Consider the following 18,735-nt stretch of genomic DNA (forward strand, 5'->3'; position numbering starts at 1 on the left):
ATGACAAAAGACCAATAATCCTAAGCAACTGGAATACTGATATCCTGCTGGTAGGAATATAGATCAGTGCAAATATTTTAGAAGCTTGTTTGATGTTATTTACCTAGCTGAGCATACACTTATACTATAACTCAGTAGTTACACTACTAAGTATGTATCCAACAGAAATATTTTCATATGGGCACCAAAAGACATATACAGTGTTTATAGCAACATTATTTATTTTTGCCCCAAAATTGAAAATAACCAAAAACCCATCAACAGGAAAATGGATTCAATAAAATGTGAATATGGGATAATTTCCCACAATAAAAATAAATAGTAAATAAACTACTAAGAATGACAAACTTGGATAATTTTTTTTTTGTTTTTTTGAGACAGAGTCTCTATCGCCCTTGGTAGAATGCCATGGCATCACAGCTCACAGCAACCTCCAACTCCTGGGCTCAGGTGATTCTCCTGCCGCAGCCTCCTGAGTAGCTGGGACTATAAGCCACACACCACAATACCCGGCTATTTTTTTGTTGCAGTTTGGCTGGGGGCGGGCTCAAACCCACCACTCTTGGCATATGGGGCCAGCACCCTACCCACAGGGCCATAGGTGCCGCCCTAAACTTGGATAATTCTTAAAAAACATTGAGCAGAAAAAGAGACACTTAAAAGTATTTATTTTATATTTATTTCAAGTTCAAAAATCAGCAAAACTGATCAGTGATGATGGGGTTAGAATAAGGGGTTACCTTAGGGAAAAATGACAGTAATAACTGAAGGATGGGACATGAGGGACTGCTCTAGGGTACTGGGAATGTCCTGGTTCCCTTATCTATGTAGACTTGTGAATTTTATCAAGCTGTAACTTTCTAATTTGTGTATTTCTTTTTGTAGATAAATTATGCTTCAATAAAATATTTATTTAAAAATAAAAAGAATATAGCAGAAAAAAAGAATATAGCAAGAAGTCCAACTCTCCACTTACTTAATGGCATTATGCTTTGTTATCTTACTCCCGTACCCTCCCCCATCTGTGTGACAGAATTGAGGGCTCTGGATGCACATCCCTTTCCACTCTTATTCTGGTTGTTTTCAAGTTTAAGAAGTTTCAAGACAAAGATGGACACTTTATACTGGTCCACCTTAATTAATGAAATGGCTGGTTGAAGGAACAATACAAGAAGACATTTCAATTTTAAATATTTATGCACCCAACTTAAATGCTCCCAGATTTATGAATATACCTTGATGGATCTGAGTAATATGATGTCCCACAACACCATAATTTTGGGAACTTTAACATCTCTCTGACAGAACTGGACAGATCCACTAAACAGAAACTAAACAAAGATACAAAGGACTTAAATGTGACCCTAGAACAAATGGGATTAATTGACATATACAGAGCACACCATCCCAAAGTTAAGGAATATCTCGCCGGCCCATGGTACATACACCAAAATCAACCACATTCTAGGATACAAATCAAACCTCAGGAAAATTTAAATAATTGAAATTACACCTTATATCTTCTAAGACTACAAGGCAAAAGGTGGAACTCCAACAAAAATGTTCAGAAAAATAAAATCTCTAATGACCTCAATTAGAAGTGGTAAGAGGGGCTCAGTGCCTGTAGCACAGTGGTTACGGCGCCAGCCACATACACCGAGGGTGGAAGGTTCGAACCTGAGCTGGGCCAACTAAACAACTGCAACGACAACAAAAAAAGCTGAGCGTTGTGGCAAACGCCTATATTCCCAGTTATTTGGGAGGCTGAGGCAAGTGAATCACTTAAGCTCAAGAGTTGGAGGTTGCTGTGAGCTGTGATGCCACAGCACTCTACCCAGGGCAATATAGTGAGACTCTGTCTCAAAAAAAAAAAAAAAAAAGTCATAAAAGGGAAATAACAACAGATGCCACAGAGATACAAGAGATCATTTCTGAGTACTACAAGAAACTATGCCTAGAAATTTTACAAAGTGGAAGAAATAGATGAATACCCGGAATCACCCCCTCCCTAGACTTAAGAAGAACTAGATCTCTTGAACAGACCAATTTCAAGAACTGAGATTGAAGAAACAATAAAAAATTTCCCAACAAAAACAAGCCCTGCTCCAGATGCCATCACACCAGAATTCTATTAAACCTTTAAAGAAGAGCTTATTCCTATACTGCAGAAATTATTTCAAAAAATCTTCCCCAACATGTTTGTTCCACAAAGCAAACATCACCCTGATACCAAAATCAGGAAAAGACTCAACTGAAAAGGAGAATTTCAGACCAATTTCAGTAATGAATACAGCTGCAAAAATTCTCAACAAAATCCTAGCCAACAGATTACAGCTGCACATTAAAAAAAAATCATTAATTATGATCAAGTTGGTTTCATCCCAGGGATGCAGGTTTGGTTTAACATATGCAAGTCCATAAATGTAATTCACCGTATCAACAGAAGCAAAAACAAAGACCATATGATCCTCTCAGTAGAAGCAGGAAAAGCATTCAATAAAATTGAGCATCCTTTCTAATTAGAACACTTAAGAATTTAGGCACAGGTGGCACATTTCTGAATCTGATGGAAGCCATCTACGAAAAACCCACAGCTAATGCTATACTGAGCAGAGTAAAACTGAATCCTTTTCTACTTAGAAGTGGAATCAGACAAGGTTGTCCTCTATCACCACTACTATTCAACATAGTGCTGGAAGTTCTAGACAATACAATCAGGCAAGAGAAAGAAATAAAGGGCGTCCAAATGGGTGCAGAGGCGGTCAAACTATCACTCTTTGCTGACAATATGATCTTATCCTTAGAGAACCCCAAAGACTCAACCACAAATCTGGAAGTAATCAAAAAATACAGCAATGCCTCAGGATATAAAATCAATGCCCACAAATCAGTAGCCTTTGTATATGCCAATAACAGCCAAGATGAGAAGCTAAACAAGGATGCAGTAGCTTAAAAAAATGAAATATCTAGGAATATACATAACAAAAGTGGTGAAGACCTCTACAAAGAAAATTATGAAACCCCAAGAAAAGAAATAGCAGAAGATATTAACAAAAGGAAGACCATACCATGCTCATGGTTGGGAAGAATCAACATTGTGAAAATGTTGATTGCTATACTTCCCAAAGCAATCTACAGATTCAGTGCACTCCCCATTAAAATACCATCATCATACTTTCAAGATTTGGAAAATATAATTCTTTGTTTTGTATGGAACCAAAAGAAACCCTGTTAGCCAAGGCAATTCTTACTAATAAAAACAAAGCTGGGGCTAGTTATCACCCTACCAGACTTTCAGCTATCCTATAAGGCCATAGTGCTCAAAACAGCACATTTTGGCACACAAAAAGAGACACTGACATTTGGAACTGAATAGAAAACCATGAGATGAAACTAAGCTCTTATAGCCACCTGATCTTTGATAAACCAATAAGAACATACACTGGGGTAAAGAATCCCTGTTTAATAAATGGTGCTGGGAGAACTGGATAACCACATGTAAAAGACTGAAACTGGACCCACACCTCTCACCACTTACAAAAATTGATTCAAGATGGATAAAAGATTCAAATCTAAGGCATGAAACAATAAGTCTCAAAGAAAATGTGAGGAAAACACCTGAAGATATCAGCCTGGGGAAAGATGTTATGAAGAAGACTTCCATGACAATTGCAACAAGAAAAATAAACAAATGGGACATAAACTGAAAAGCTTCTATACAGCTAAGGAAACAACAACCAAAGTAAACAGACAACCTTCAAAATGGGAAAATATATTTGTGTATTATGAATTGATACGTAGGATCTATAGAGAACTCAGACAACAACAAAAGACAACCCAAAAACCCAAATATCACTAGGTGAATAGAACCTTCTCTAAATACGAAGACGAATAGCTAACAAACATGAAAAAATGCTCATCGTCCCTAATCAGAGAAATGCAAACCAAAACTACTCTGAGATACCATCTAATCCCAGTGAGAATGGCCCACATCACAAAATCAAAGCTTCAGATGCTGGTATGGATGTGGAGAGAAGGGAACACTTTTACACTGCTGGTGGGACTGCAAACTAATGCAACTTTTTTGGAAGGAAGTATGGAGGATCCTCAAACAACTCAAATTAGACCTCCCATTTGATCCTGCAATCCCATTACTAGGGTTCTACCCAGCAGAAAAAAAATCCTTTTATCATAAGGACATTTGCACTAGACTGTTAATCACAGCTCAATTTACAATCGGTAAAATGTAGAAATAGCCTAACTGCCCACCAATCAAGGAATGGATTAAGTTGTGGTATATGTGTATCATGGACTACTATTCAGCCACTAAAAAAAAGATGGAGACTTTACATCTTTTGTATTAACCTGGATGGAGGCGGAATGCATTGTTCTTAGTAAAACATCACAAGAATGGAGAAGCAAGAATCCAATGTACTCTTTTCTAATATGAAAGCAGTAAATGAGTAATACAAGGGGTGTGGGGAGGATAGGGGAATGAGCAAGCAGGGAGAGGGGAGGAGAAATGAGGATGAGGGGTCATGGTGTATGGCATACCTCTTGGGGGTGGGACACAATTATAAGAGGGACTTTATCGGGGCGGGGCCTGTGGCTCAAAGGGGTAGGGCGCCGGTCCCATGTGCAGGAGGTGGCGGGTTCAAACCCAGCCCTGGCCAAAACCCACAAATAAATAAATAAAAAGAAAATATTAAAAAAAAAAAAAAAGAGGGACTTTATCTAACAAATGCAGGGCGGCGCCTGTGGCTCAGTGAGTAGGGCGCCGGCCCCATATGCCGAGGGTGGCGGGTTCAAACCCAGCCCCGGCCAAACTGCAACAAAAAAATAGCTGGGCGCTGTGGTGGGCGCCTGTAGTCCCAGCTACTCGGGAGGCTGAGGCAAGAGAATTGCTTAAGCCCAGGAGCTGGAGGTTACTGTGAGCTGTGTGAGGCCACGGCACTCTACCAAGGGCCATAAAGTGAGACTCTGTCTCTACAAAAAAAAAAAAAACAAATGCAATCAGTATAACCTAGCTCTTTGTACCCACAATGAATCCCAAACAATAAATACTACTACTAATAATAATTACAAAAAACAGTTTCAAGTTTAAGCTTAACTTCTATTTAAGGACAGTTTCGGGTAGAGGTGCTAACTATGCAGCAAACTGAACCCTGGCCTAAGTGGCTCTCTATTAGCTGTGTCAGGGAAATTGAGGGTTTAAGTCCACATCCTACAGCCAGGTTCTAGAGGACTTAAGAGGGAGTGAAGAAGTTGGCTTGGTGCCTGTTTTAGAATACTATAGTCTTTGTATTGCTTAATTGTTTATCTGAAAAACACTGAATGGGGTAGTCATTGACAAGGTGGTACATTTAACTACAATGGGCATAATTTTGTTATAGTGAGTTTCTATTTATGGGTTTGTCCTTTCTTACTCATGCCCGGATCTCTTCCTTCTTTTTACCCTTCAGGTGCCTGTTCTATATTTTATTCATTTTGGGATTTGTCCTGAGCTAGTTATTTATTTTTCAGTTAAGTCTTTTTTTTATTCAGCATGTAGTCATTGTTTTTTTGTTTTGTTTTCTTTTGGAGACAGAGTCTCACTGGGTAGAGCACCGTGGTGTCACAGCTATAGCAAACTTAAATTCTTGGGCTCAAGCGATTCTCTTGCCTCAGCCTCCCAAGTAGCTGGGAGTATAGGTGCCTGCCATAACACCTGGCTATTTTTAGAGATGAGGTCTCACTGTGGCTCAGTCTGGTCTCGAACCTGTGAGCTCAGGCAATCCACCTGCCTCAGCTTCCCAGAGTGCTAGGATTATAGGCGTGAGCCACCACACCCAGCCCTCATTAATTGTTTATTATATATTAGGCACTTGGAATACAGGAATAAGACACATTACCTCTGCCCTCAAATTACTTACAGTTCCAGTGTGGAAATAGGAAAATGATCGATTACAGTATCAATGCTGACACATGCTATTATAGATATCAATGTGGGTGACTACTCAGTAATTCATAGAATTGATTCTTAACCTAAATCAGGAGCTGGAATTATGTACTGAAGGAAGTTATAGCTAAGCTATAAATCTATAAGTTCGGAAGATGTATGTGTGAGTGGGGAGGTAGGGAATGCAGAGAGCTAAGGTTCCAGAACTATGCAAAGGCATGAAGGGCCTTATATGTCATCATGCTAAGGAGTTTGGATTTTATTTTAAGAACATGGGGACCAACTGAGTTGTTAGAAACAAAGAAACAATGTGATTGGATTTTAAAGTGATCATACTGATTGTAATCATGTATAAATAAGTTGAATTTAATGAATTAAAGTAGGCCATTCCACAGATGGAATTATCTAGGCCCTTAATTCTCTAAGTGTAGTCCCAGCAGCATTGGCGTCATCTGAGAGCTGTTAAAAATGTAGAGTCTGAGGCTAGGTGGGGTGGCTAAGGCCTATAATCCTAGCACTCTGGCAGGCTAAGGCGGGAAGTGTACTTGAGCTCAGGAGTTCAAGACCAGCCTGAGACCCTGTCTCTACTAAAAATAGAAAAATTAAAAGAAAAGAAACATTAGCCAGGCATTGTGGCGGGCACCCATAGTCCCAGCTGGTCAGGAGGCTGAGGCCATGGCACTCAAGCCCAAGCAGCAAGAGCAAGACTGTGTCTCCCAAAAATAAAAATAAAAAATTATGTAGCTTACTTGAGGGTACACCACTAGTAAGGGATGGAGCCAGCCTTTAAACCCAAATCTAGCTACCTTTAAAGCCAGTATTGATAATGCCTTCTGTTGAATCTTAAATATCTGTCAGATAGGAGTTTTAAGATCACAGAGGAACTAAAAGGTCAGATGCCTAACATTATGTAGGTTGTAAGGTAAGGAGGAGGACTTAATGCCAGTTGCTGTGGTTGCATTTGGATTTCAAGTTTGAAGGGTAAGGGAGATTTAAGGCCCAACAATTCCAGGCAGCTTCATAATTGACCAGACTGAGCTTTGAACTCAGGTGGTTCAGAACCTTACCCTCTATAATAAACTGTAACAAAGGTGACTAAAGAATAGGTTTTTTTTTAATAGTCTCAGAGAAGCCAGATGGATTGGAAATACTGAATGTCAGAACTGGAAAGAACCAGTTCCACCCTTCCACAGTACACTCTTCCTTACCTTTCCCTCATTTTGTAATAAGGAAACTGAGGGAGAGAGTGATCATTTGACTTTCTGATGTCTAATAAACTCATTAGGAACAAGCAAGGAATAGAGGACAGGTTCACATTCTTGTATCCTTTGTCCTGTGGCTATGATTCTTGGATCCAGATTTATCTCCTTTAGTTTAAAACTGTGCTACCACTGTGGTAACTTATTTACTGCCTGGTTGTTTTTAGGCTTTGACCCCTGGAAATATTAACTTTGTCTTTCCCCCTTGAGCCCTGAGCATATATTCACTCTGATTTAAGATAATCTGGCATACCCTCATTGATCTATCAAGTTACCATTGTTAGAACACACGTGGTACATAGAACTTCTAACTGTTCTTGGAGTTAAAAAAAAAGATTGTTTTTTAAAGAAACTAAGATTAGGGCTTGGCGGCTAGGGCGCCAGCCACAAACACAAACAAAAAAGATTGTTGTAAACTGTTCATACATTCAGGCAATTTTTGTACAACAGACGCCTGCAAGAGCAGATGCAATTTTTATAACTCTTTTTGAACTTGCTAACTACTTGCCCAAACGTCAAATGTTCTGTAATCAATGTGCAATGGTCTCATTGCTACTCTTGCCATAGATGTATCTTCTAAGGCATAATATGGTAAAACGAAATTATATGGAAACAAGTTTAAAATTAGTACTTATAGCTTGGCGCCTGTGGCACAGTGGTTACAGTGCCAGCCACATACACTGAGGGTGGCAGGTTCGAACCCAGCCCAGGCCAGCTAAACAACGACACCTGCAACAAAAAATAGCTGGGAGTTATGGCGGGCACCTGTAGTCCCAGCTACTTGGGAGGCAGAGGCAAGAGAATCACTTCAGCCCAAGAGTTTGAGGTTGCCGTGAGCTGTGACACCACAGCACTCTACTGAGGGCAACATAGTGAGACTCTGTCTCAAAAAAAAAAAAAATAAATGAATAAAAATAATAAAACTAGTACTTACACCTATACCTTATACCTACCACAGCCCTGGTCAGTAAATACACCCTCAGTTCTCAAATGTAATAGCTACTACTGTATTTTATTTTCATTTCAGAATCATTAGAGAAAGGTGCAGCAAAGTTACAGTGTTCAAACGAAGTCTATTTTAAAGCCTAAGAAACTAAAGAAAACTAAGAAAAAACTAAGACTAAGAAAACAAAACAATGCCATAACTGAAACAGTTTAGCCTGCCAAAGTGATATATTTCACTTGTGTTTATTGTTTTATTCCTAATCTGAGTTTCTTTTTTTTTAAGATAGAGTCTCACTATGTCGCCCTGGATAGAGTGCTATGGCATCACAGCTCACAGCAACCTCCAACTCTTGGGCTTAAGCTATTCTCTTGTCTCAGCCTCCCAAGTAGCTGGGACTACAGGCTCCTGCCACAACACCTAGCTACTTTTTGGTTGCAGTTGTCACTGTTTGGCAGGCCTGGGCTTGATTCAAACCTGCCAGCTCCGGTGTTTGTGGCTGGCGCCCTAGCCACCGAGCCCTAATCTTAGTTTCTTTAAAAGTCATTTTTTCTCATGGTTTAGTGCTTATCACGAAGGCAGTCATCTCCCATATATTTAATAAATCATTACATAGAAAATAAAAACAGGAGTATTAACAATCTAGTGATTTGCCACTGACTGAAATAAGGGCCTCTACACCAGCAGTAAGATAGACTTTTGGCCTTGATTTGTTCCTAAAAGTTTCATTATGATGTGGTTTATAACAGTTACAATTAATGTGGATCAAGCAATGGAAGTGGATTATGTCTTCCTACAGAGATACATTATGATTAAGGATTAAAAGCCTCATAAGAACTTATCATCAAAGAAGTCATAGCTGTCACTGGAAAATATGACTAAGGCCCAACAAATATAATGTTCCATATTCTATAAAATGGACACGAACATATTAAATACATTAATTTTTTAACTTACTCCTAGAGGACTATAAGAAATATCTATGGCAGGCTCAGCGCCTATAGCTCAAGCCGCTAGGGTGCCAGCAACATACACTGGAGCTGGCAGGTTCAAATCCAGTCCAGACCTGCCAAACAACAATGACACTATAACCAAAAAATAGCTGGACATTGTGGCAGGCACCTGTAGTCCCAGCTACTTGGGAGGCTGAGGCAAAAGGATCACTTCAGCCGAAGAGTTTGAGGTTGCTATGAGCTGTGACGCCCTGGCACTCTACCCAGGGAGACAGCTTGAGACTGTCTCAAAAAAAAAAAAGAAAAAAATTTTTTAAATTTATTTGGTAATTTCTTAAACACCTACTATAGGCCAGGCTCTGTAGGCGAATCAAAGTTGGCTAAGCCTCTGAAGAACCTGGAGTCTAATGAGGGGTAACACATGTACATAGTAACTCTAATATGAGGAGGGATGGGAAGAGTGAAATAGCTAAAGGACAGGATTAGAGGAAAGCGAGATTCCTTTTTTTAGGTCACCTTTCATGGCAGAACTATCATTTGAGCTGAGCCCTGGGGAATTAGAATAATCAAAAATGATGGAGAAACAAATGAATTTTCTCTTCTTTCTGAAGGCAGAAACAAATGAATTTTATTTTATTTTTTTTTTTTTTCTTTTTTTTTTTCCTTTTTTTTTTTATTGTTGGGGATTCATTGAGGGTACAATAAGCCAGTTACACTGATTGCAATTGCTAGGTAAAGTCCCTCTTGCAATCATGTCCTGCCCCCATAAAGTGTGACACACACTAAGGCCCCACCCCACTCCCTCCCTCTCTCTTTCTGCTTCCCCCAACAAATGAATTTTAATTTGGGGAAATGGCATAAGCAAAGGCACTGAGGTGGGAAAGGAACGTAATTAAGAGCTAACATTAATTAAGTCCTTAGTGTGTGTGTACTCTTTTAAAATCTTTACATCAGTCCTGTGAGGTGGCTGTTGTTACTTCTGCTGTACAGATTAGAAAGTTGGAGGTATGGAGAGGTTAAATATCTGGCAGACCAGGATTCTAACCCAAGTCTGTATTACTCCACAACCAGTGCTCAAGGCTGCCATACTGGGCAGTCTTCACATTCAGGAAATAGCAAGTTATACAGCCTAGCTGGAGGATAGACTGTAAATAAGGACATGCACCGGAAGGTCATGTTGGAAAGGGTTTATAGAGAGTTTTTAAGAGGCAGTGAAAATAAACAGAGAGGGATAGATGAAAGGCTTGGTAGAGAAGGGCTCAGAAATCATTGGTGACTGGTTGTTATGGGGACTAGGGAAAAGGGGAAATCAAAGATGTCTAAGATCTCATATCTGGTTGCCTAAGGAAATAGCAGCATCTGTAACACAAATAGAAAAGTGAGAAGAAAAGAAAGTTGTTTGGCAGGTGATGGGAAAAAGATAGAGTGATAATTTTGCTTTTAGACATGATGTATTTAAAACACAGATGAAATACATCATTGGAAATTTAGGCAGCAGGTGTGAGTTCTCATTTTGAGACATTTGGATTAAAAGGAAGACCAGAGAACAATAACTAGAGGTTGCTGCGAGCTAAGGCTGAACTATCGAATAGCAAAGTTGACATCCTGACTTCAGTGGGCCTTATCTTCCCTGTATCTCATCAAGTTTCTCTCTTGACATCACTCAAATTGCTGAACTCCATAGTTCCTTTACTTCCACTTCACTGCACCTGCTCTCCTTGTGATTACTACCCCCTTGACACCTCTGAACATACCTCGTACAACAGTCCCCTTCTGTTTTTACTTGCCTTTCTCTCCAGTTTATACCTATGGCCAATCATTTGAATGGTGCCCTCTCTGGCATCTTACATTACCTCTTCCCTAACATTACCTTCCCTTCATTTTGCATCCAGAGGACCATTCTCTTAACTAGTGAAGGTCCTACAGGGTAACAAACCTGTAATCGTTAGCATATTATGACTGTCCCTCCAGAGAAATTATCCACTGCAGTGGGAATTAACACTGTAGAGTCCTTGGTCCTTGGAAGGGACCAAGGCAGGCATATATTCTTGTTGGACTTCCTTTGTTCCTGAAACCTATGGTACTCTTATTGGATAATATATTCTAGGAATGAACTAAACAGGTAAAGAAGGTTATATCACCTTTTTTTTTCTAGTTTTGTCGTATTTCCAGATTTCTGAAGTATACAGCAAGGAGAGAGCTGATATAGGGACATAAAGTGGAAACAGCTTCCAAGAGCCTTTAAGGTGATAGTGTACAGGACTACCGTGTTGGCACCCTATTTCTTCTGAAACCAGACTGGTGTGTAAAAACTGACATTGGTTAGGGACTTTGAGGCAGCACAAGTCTTGCTTGGAAACCCTGGCTTTCCTCTAAACCTACCCTGGTGGCTCCTGACTAGCCTCAATGAAGCTGCTTTAAGTTCAGCACCTGTGTTGTTTCATAGGGAGCCAGCAGAGGGAGCTGTGGTCCCAGAACTTTCTTCAGAGCCTCTAAGAAATTATAATTTTGCAAAAGATCTTCCCAGGCTCCATCTGAACCTCCCATGCAGTAAGAATTTAACTTGAGATATGTCAGAGTTTGGTGCCAGACCCCTGGTGTGAGCAGATGGGGAGCTTCTGCATAGCTGTTTAAACTTGAAGGCCAGGCCGTAAGGAGCTCTTGATTTCAAGGAAACGCCTGTTTACTGTACTAATCCAAATCAAGCAACTCTTGAGAAATGGGAGTGCCTTCTTGACCTCAGTCTTTATTGATCTTGGTATCAGTACCTTCAGTGACGTGTACTGAGGGGCGGGAGAAAATTAACAAGTGCCTTACACATGGGAAGTGAAGGAAGTTTGCTGCTGCAGAAAGTCCCCACTAGGTAAGTAGTGTAGAGTGTTTGGGTAGCATTGAACATTGAGTGCACAGTGAGAAATACAGTGCTTGGGTGCAGCATTTTGCATCAGCTCTGATTTTTGCATCAGAAGCAGAAGGCTTTGAAGCCAGCCAGTAAAAGGACTTGTCAGGCAATTGACTGATGATCTTTCTTTGAATAGGAGGCTGCTGTGAAAAGGGAGGCAACTTCTGCTAGCCGCTATGAACTTCTGAATCAGTAGGTTTGGGTCTGCTTTGGGGCACTCAGATAACCCTGGCATTTCCAAACCAGCTTTCCCTTTTGCTTCAGGACATATCTTACCCAAGCCTGCACTATGGAGAAGTGGGACGGTAATGAGGGCACCTCAGCTTTTCACATGCCTGAGTGGATGGTGAGTTCTTTGGTCACTTTGTTTTTCCTTCTGTTTCTTAATAATGAGAAGCAACCATTTCTGACAGGTGATAAAGATCACCTGTAGAAGCTCCTATCAAAATCTGTGATGGGGGAAACATTTATTACTCTAATTTCTGATTAGTTCCTATGTACTGGGCTCCCCCACAAGGCCCTCCCCCAGTTTCTTAATTACCAGTGGAGCTAGGGAAGGTGTCAGAACTGCCTGGCTTCCTCTGGTGGGGGGCCTTCCTACAGCTGCTGGTGTGCTGTATAGGCCGAATTGTCCTGTGATTTCTTTGTTTCTGTTTTCAAACTAATGCTTATTTTATTCCTCTGGGAGTAAAGAAAAAGTATAAGGAAGGGCATGGTGGCACACTCCTGTAGCTCCTGCTACTCAAAGTGGGAGGATTGTTTGAGATCAGGTTCAAGACCAATTTAGGCAACATAGCAAGATCTTCGGCTAAAAAAAGAAGTATGGAAAACAACAACAACTTAGACAAATAGTGCTCTTTCAAGTTTCTTTTTAGAGATTAAAAACATCTTTCCCTACCCTGCCCATTTTTTTTTTTTATTTTTTATTTTTTATTTTTTTTTATTCCAGTCAAAACATTTCCCCAACTATTCTCCCCCTTACCAAGCACTCTTTTTTTTTTTTTTTTTTGCAGTGTTTGGCCCGGGCTGGGTTTGAACCCGCCAGCTCTGGCATATGGGGCTGGCACCCTACCCCTTTGAGCCACAGGCGCCACCCACCAACCACTCTTTATATGTATATATATTTCTATAGGGCAGAAACTGTAGCTCCCTTGGTATAGTTTTTCAAAATACTATTATTTATCAGATAAATAGTTTTGTTTGTTTGTTTGTTTGTTTTGTAGAGACAGAGTTTCACTTTATCGCCCTCTGTAGAGTGCTGTGGCATCACACAGCTCACAGCAACCTCCAACTCCTGGGCTTAAGCGATTCTTCTGCCTCAGCCTCCCGAGTAGCTGGGACTACAGGCGCCTGCCACAACGCCCGGCTATTTTTTTGTTGCAGTTTGGCTGGGGCCGGGTTTGAACCTGCCACCCTTGGTATATGGCGCCGGCGCCCTGCTCACTAAGCCACAGGTGCCGCCCCAGATAAATAGTTTTAATGTAATGATAATAAGAACTTATTTGTTGATAAAAGCTGATACATAAACCTAATATTTTGGATCTAATTTCAACTTTTGATTTAAAAACAGTAAACATTTTATGATTACAAATGGTTTCTAGATTTTGCCTGATTTATTATAGCCTATATGGGTTTGTGTTATATATAGATATTTTTTCTATAGAAAACTGGTTAGACTCCACAGTATATTTCAAGTTCTTTTTAGTGTTTGTGGACTTGAAGAAATAACTATTGACAATGAGATTGAATATACCGTAGGCCTCGCAAAGGCCCAATTGAGGAGCCTACATTTCAACTCTGGTTGTAACTATTACTTTTTCTTGTAGAGGTTATGGCTGTTATTCTTGATGCCATTTCAGAACATCATGCTCAGTTTTAAAATATTTGATGAAGAGAAATCCTATCCATCCACAAACTTGTGTTTTAGAATATAATATGCTTTAGAATTAATAGGTTTAATTATTACTTAATGGAATCATTCTCATTGGGTTTTTTAGTTTGTTTTTCTGAATCTCTACCCACTTGCTAATAAGAAGGGAGAGCAAGAAATTTGTCTTTCTTAAGGGAGGGATCACATTAAGGTATTACACTTTGGTATTTACATAAAGTAATATTATAGAAGAATTCAACTGAACATTAATGTGCCAACTCCAAATCAAAGTTTTCACAGTAGTTCTTGTTGCCGTAAGTAATCATCCTTAGTGTCATGCCTGCTTATTACATCCCCTCAACAGGAGCTCCTACTGAACTTTTACCCATTTAACTTCTCTTATGGGAACAGGAAAACTCCCCTAAAGGAATTAGTGTGACTGCTGCTTAAGGGATATAACCTAGTCCTAGGGCTTCTCAGCTTTTAGAAAACATTATTTATTTATTTTTTTTTGGTAGAGACAGAGTCTCACTTTATGGCCCTTGGTAGAGTGCCGTGGCCTCACCCAGCTCACAGCAACCTCCAACTCCTGGGCTTAAGCGATTCTCTTGCCTCAGCCTCCCGAGTAGCTGGGACTACAGGCGCTCGCTACAACGCCCGGCTATTTTTTGGTTGCAGTTTGGCCGGGTTCGTTTGGCCGGGGCCGGGTTTGAACCCGCCACCCCTGGTATATGGGACCGGCGCCCTACCAACTGAGCCACAGGCGCCGCCCTAGAAAACATTATTTAATAAAGCACAGGTCTGCTCTGTTGTTAATATGGCATTCCTTTTATTTAGCAACTTCTCAGTCCTTCTCTCTCGAAAACCAGGAATATACCTTTGATTAGTAATTGTTTGAATAACATTGAGGAGTAAGGAGGGACTTGACTTTAATAACACAGTTATCTCATTTGCTATCTTTTCCTTGCCAACGACTTTTGAGGCTTTCTTTCAGATAGTATGTAAGTCATTAACTTCTGACCTGGTCTGTGGAAATACTTCATTAAGCTGCCACTGACATCCACATAGCCAGGAAAGCTAGCCACTGAGCACCCTCTAGTGTATTGCCTATAGATTTTCAGGTTGACTTGTGAAATGTTAAAGTGCCTTTTAAATCCCCAAGAGAAAACTCTGGAGCCAGATTCCATGTTGGGCAAAAATTTCAAGTTAAGAAAGTTTTAACAAATGTCTGGCTCATATTTCAGTTTATATATTAGTATATTGAAATTTCCACTGAGACTGTCTCTGCCACCTCTTCTGAAGGAAATATGTGAAGCCTCTCTTCTTTCAGGAGAAAAATTTAGCAGAGAAGATTGTCTCCATTTTTGTTATAATCACTAGCAGAAGGGACTTGTGTACCCCTCAGAAAATAGAACTCAGACCATAGATAGATGACAGTACTCACATCTCTGATTCCCTGCTGGGAAATAAGCCAGGATGAAGTTTGCAGAACCCCATCTCAAGAATTGTGAACTTCAAGGTAATGTTCCATCAATCACTGCAAGACTTCTTCTGGAGCCTCCTCTCCTTAGCTGTTTTGATGTGATTTTCTTAGCGTTGCTCAGGCAGTTTTACTGCTGCAAGGTTGAGGAGCAGATTCTTTTAAAGATTGTCTTTATTAATGTGATTTACTTCCCCTGAGAAATCTTGAGTCCTTTTTTTTACATGCATGGTGATCAGCAGTAACTTTTTTTCAACGTGTCTACATTTTAATAGTTCCTCCTCCTCCCACGCAAGCTCTCTGTAGTGCTTGGTACTTTTCCATAGGAGATCTGGTTGATTGACTTTCTTGAGTACCCAGCCAGCTTGCTACTCAGTATTCTTTCAACTAGAAGTAATCCCTTTCATAAGTAAAGAGTTTTTTCAAGCTGCTCTTTATTTTTTTAGAGACAGAGTCTCACTTTAACACCCTCAGTAGAGTACTGTGGCATCACAGCTCACAGCAAACTCCAACTTCTGGGCTTAGGCGATTCTCTTGCCTCAGCCTCCCGAGCAGCTGGGACTACAGGTGCCTGCCACAACGCCCAGCTAGTTTTTGTTGCAGTTTGGCCGGGCTGGTTTCGAACCCACCACCCTCGGTATATGGGGCTGGCGCCCTACCCACTGAGTCACAGGCGCTGCCCCAAGCTGCTCATTTGGATTAGAAGGGAGAAGTGTCTTGAGGAACATTTGAACAATATTTACTTGGAAGTGAAACAGAAACTTTTATTTGATAAATGGTGGTAGAGGTAGCTTGAGTATAGGTCAAGATTAGCACTGAAAGCAGAAACCCATTTGAAAAAACTGTTGAAAACTATGTGTATGTAGTTTTCCCCTCCCCAGGAAAATACTCAAACATAAAATTTTGCATACTCTTTTAGGGACCTCTAGACATCCATGAATTCTAGGTTAAGCATGTTTGACCTAAAAGAATAGAAATATTAATATTTTAGACTTGTATGTCATTATGTAGTCTTCAGAGCCCTCTCACGTTTTATTTTATTATCTCAGCACGCATTTTAGGTAGGCAAAGTAGATATTGTCTCCATTTTGCAAATAAGCATTACATATGTTAAAAAAAAGAGATACAGATACATCCTTTGTATTACTATTTTACGTACTTTAAAGAAATTAATAGGTTTCTCTTTGCCTAATCCTCTTTAGAGTAAATAAGTCTTCTATTCTCCCCATGAGTCCTGTTTTTCTTAAAGTATTAGCCATCTGTTCTTAAGAGTCTCATGTTATGGAAATCAGAATTAGACCCACTTTTTTTTTTTTTGTAGAGACAGAGTCTCACTGTACCGCCCTCGGGTAGAGTGCCGTGGCATCACACGGCTCACAGCAACCTCTAACTCTTGGGCTTACGCGATTCTCTTGCCTCAGCCTCCCAAGCAGCTGGGACTACAGGCGCCCACCACAACACCCGGCTATTTTTTTGTTGCAGTTTGGCCGGGGCTGGGTTTGAACCCACCACCCTCGGCACATGGGGCCGGCGCCCTACTCACTGAGCCACAGGCGCCGCCAGACCCACTTTTTTTTAGATCCTGTGTTGGGTATAAAGAAAGGATCACCTTATCTTGTTCTCTGACCTTTCAAATGACCTTTTCTTTTCTCCCTGTGAACATGCCTTCATGGTTTGTAGCCATGGATAGAATAGGATAGGATATTGGGCTAAGGAGACAGTCAAGAGAATCAGGGCTGCTTTATTCATGAGTGGAGAAAATGTTAGAACAGTGGTTCTCAAAGTCTGATGCCAGACCAGCAGCATCAGTATCACCCAGGGACTTGTTAGAAATGCATAATCTTTCCCACCCAGACACAGTAAGTCAAGAAGTCTGGTGGTAAGGCCCAGCAGTGTGCTTTAACAAGTGATTTTGATCTAACTAAAATGTGTTAACTACTCTGTTAGATAATTTAAATGGTAAGGCTTTTCCTGTCAATCATAGTATTCTAAAATATTTTGGTATAGATCTACAATTCCTTTGGGCTCAGGTTTAGTTATTTAAGCCATTGGACCAAGGAGTTCCTTTTTACCTGAGGAAAATAAGAAACCAGTTTAGTTACAGGCGCGCATACTAGTGTGAACATCCTTGTTAGGAAGAGCCGATTTGTTAAGGAAGCAGGCAAAGTGGTCTCTCTCACTTTGTGAAATTCTGAGTAAGCAATCAGGATTGTCATGGGTGATGATAAATACCAATATTTGAGTTCATTTAATTTCTGTTTCCATTTTTGGTAATGGCATTGGGCAAAGTTGCCAGTTAAATGGCTGTTAGAGTTCTAACTCATATAATTATAAGTGTTTGAGAATTATGGCTTGATCAGAGCCCCACGATCATCAGGGATGATATCATTTCTAAGACCCACTCTAATAAGAAAGTAAATTTAAAGAGTAATTTTAAATTAAATACATTTAAAGATAAATTTAAGAGGATTAAGTTGGGGCTAGTGCACCAAGGATTAGGGCCAGGAGACTTCTTTGGTCCTTCTGATTAATATCATAGGGTGTGGTATAGTGGAAAGAGCTTCAGCTCTGACATAACCACAGGCTCGAATTCCAGTCCCATCACTTACTTGCTGTGAGACCTTGGGCAAACTATTTGTTGTCTCAGAGCTGCTTTGTCAAATGAGAATGACGATGCCTGATTCTTAAGATTCTTGTACAGATCAATAGCAGCAACATACAGTACACAGGGCTGTGCATATAGTAATGTGATAAATATTAATTCTTCTCCCCTTCTCTTCTTTCAGAGAAGTCAGTAAACACTATGTAACATGACCTTTTCTCTAAAAATAGAGATTATTCTTAAAAGATAATCTATGTTCTTTCTTGTGCTCAACAAGCAGTCTTTTCTTTTTTTTAGGAAGAATTCAAATCACTTTCCTCTCTAGCCTCTGTAGTATACTTTCCTATTTGCTGTGTCCCGTTCAGAAATCAAACAGATAATGTTATTCTTTGCCCTGTTGTCTGAATCATTATTTGCTATGTAATTAGGTTATTATTTTGAGGACTCTGAAGAGATAAGAAACTCCTCTTTGTAGTCATACTTTCCACGAAATACATTTTTTGAAAAAAATCAAACTGGGTCACCCCATGCTAAGTCAGCAACAATCCTGAGATAAGATTAGAAACCAAATGTTAAAGCCTGTATAAAAGATGAATAATTATAATAGGCTGATGTTGTGGCTTATGCCTGTAATCCTAGCACTTTGGGAAGCCAAGGTGGGAGGATCACATGAGCCCAGGAGTTCAAGACTAGCCTGGACAACATAGCAAGACTCCATATAGATAGATAGATAGATAGATAGATAGATAGATAGATAGATAGATAGATAGATAGATAGATAGCCAGCC

The 18,735-nt window shown here is 40.0% G+C and overlaps 1 protein-coding gene across 9 annotated transcripts in view; it reads left to right on the forward strand.

Annotated features, from left to right (window-relative positions):
* Window positions 1–18,735, forward strand: part of AHCYL2 (adenosylhomocysteinase like 2) — a 199,240-nt gene that overhangs the window by 124,453 nt on the left and 56,052 nt on the right. For 2 of the 9 annotated variants that reach the window (XM_053609162.1, XM_053609165.1), the window contains exons 1-2: window positions 11,976–12,187; window positions 12,260–12,341. The exons of 4 other annotated variants lie outside the window; for them this stretch is intronic. In XM_053609162.1, coding sequence (XP_053465137.1) covers window positions 12,285–12,341 — 57 coding nt within the window. In that variant the 5' untranslated portion in view covers window positions 11,976–12,187; window positions 12,260–12,284. 3 more of the 9 variants (XM_053609160.1, XM_053609164.1, XM_053609161.1) reach the window with 3 other exon arrangements.

The sequence above is a fragment of the Nycticebus coucang genome, chromosome 11 (assembly GCF_027406575.1).
Source record: "Nycticebus coucang isolate mNycCou1 chromosome 11, mNycCou1.pri, whole genome shotgun sequence".
In the NCBI taxonomy this organism is placed as follows: Eukaryota; Metazoa; Chordata; class Mammalia; order Primates; family Lorisidae; genus Nycticebus; species Nycticebus coucang.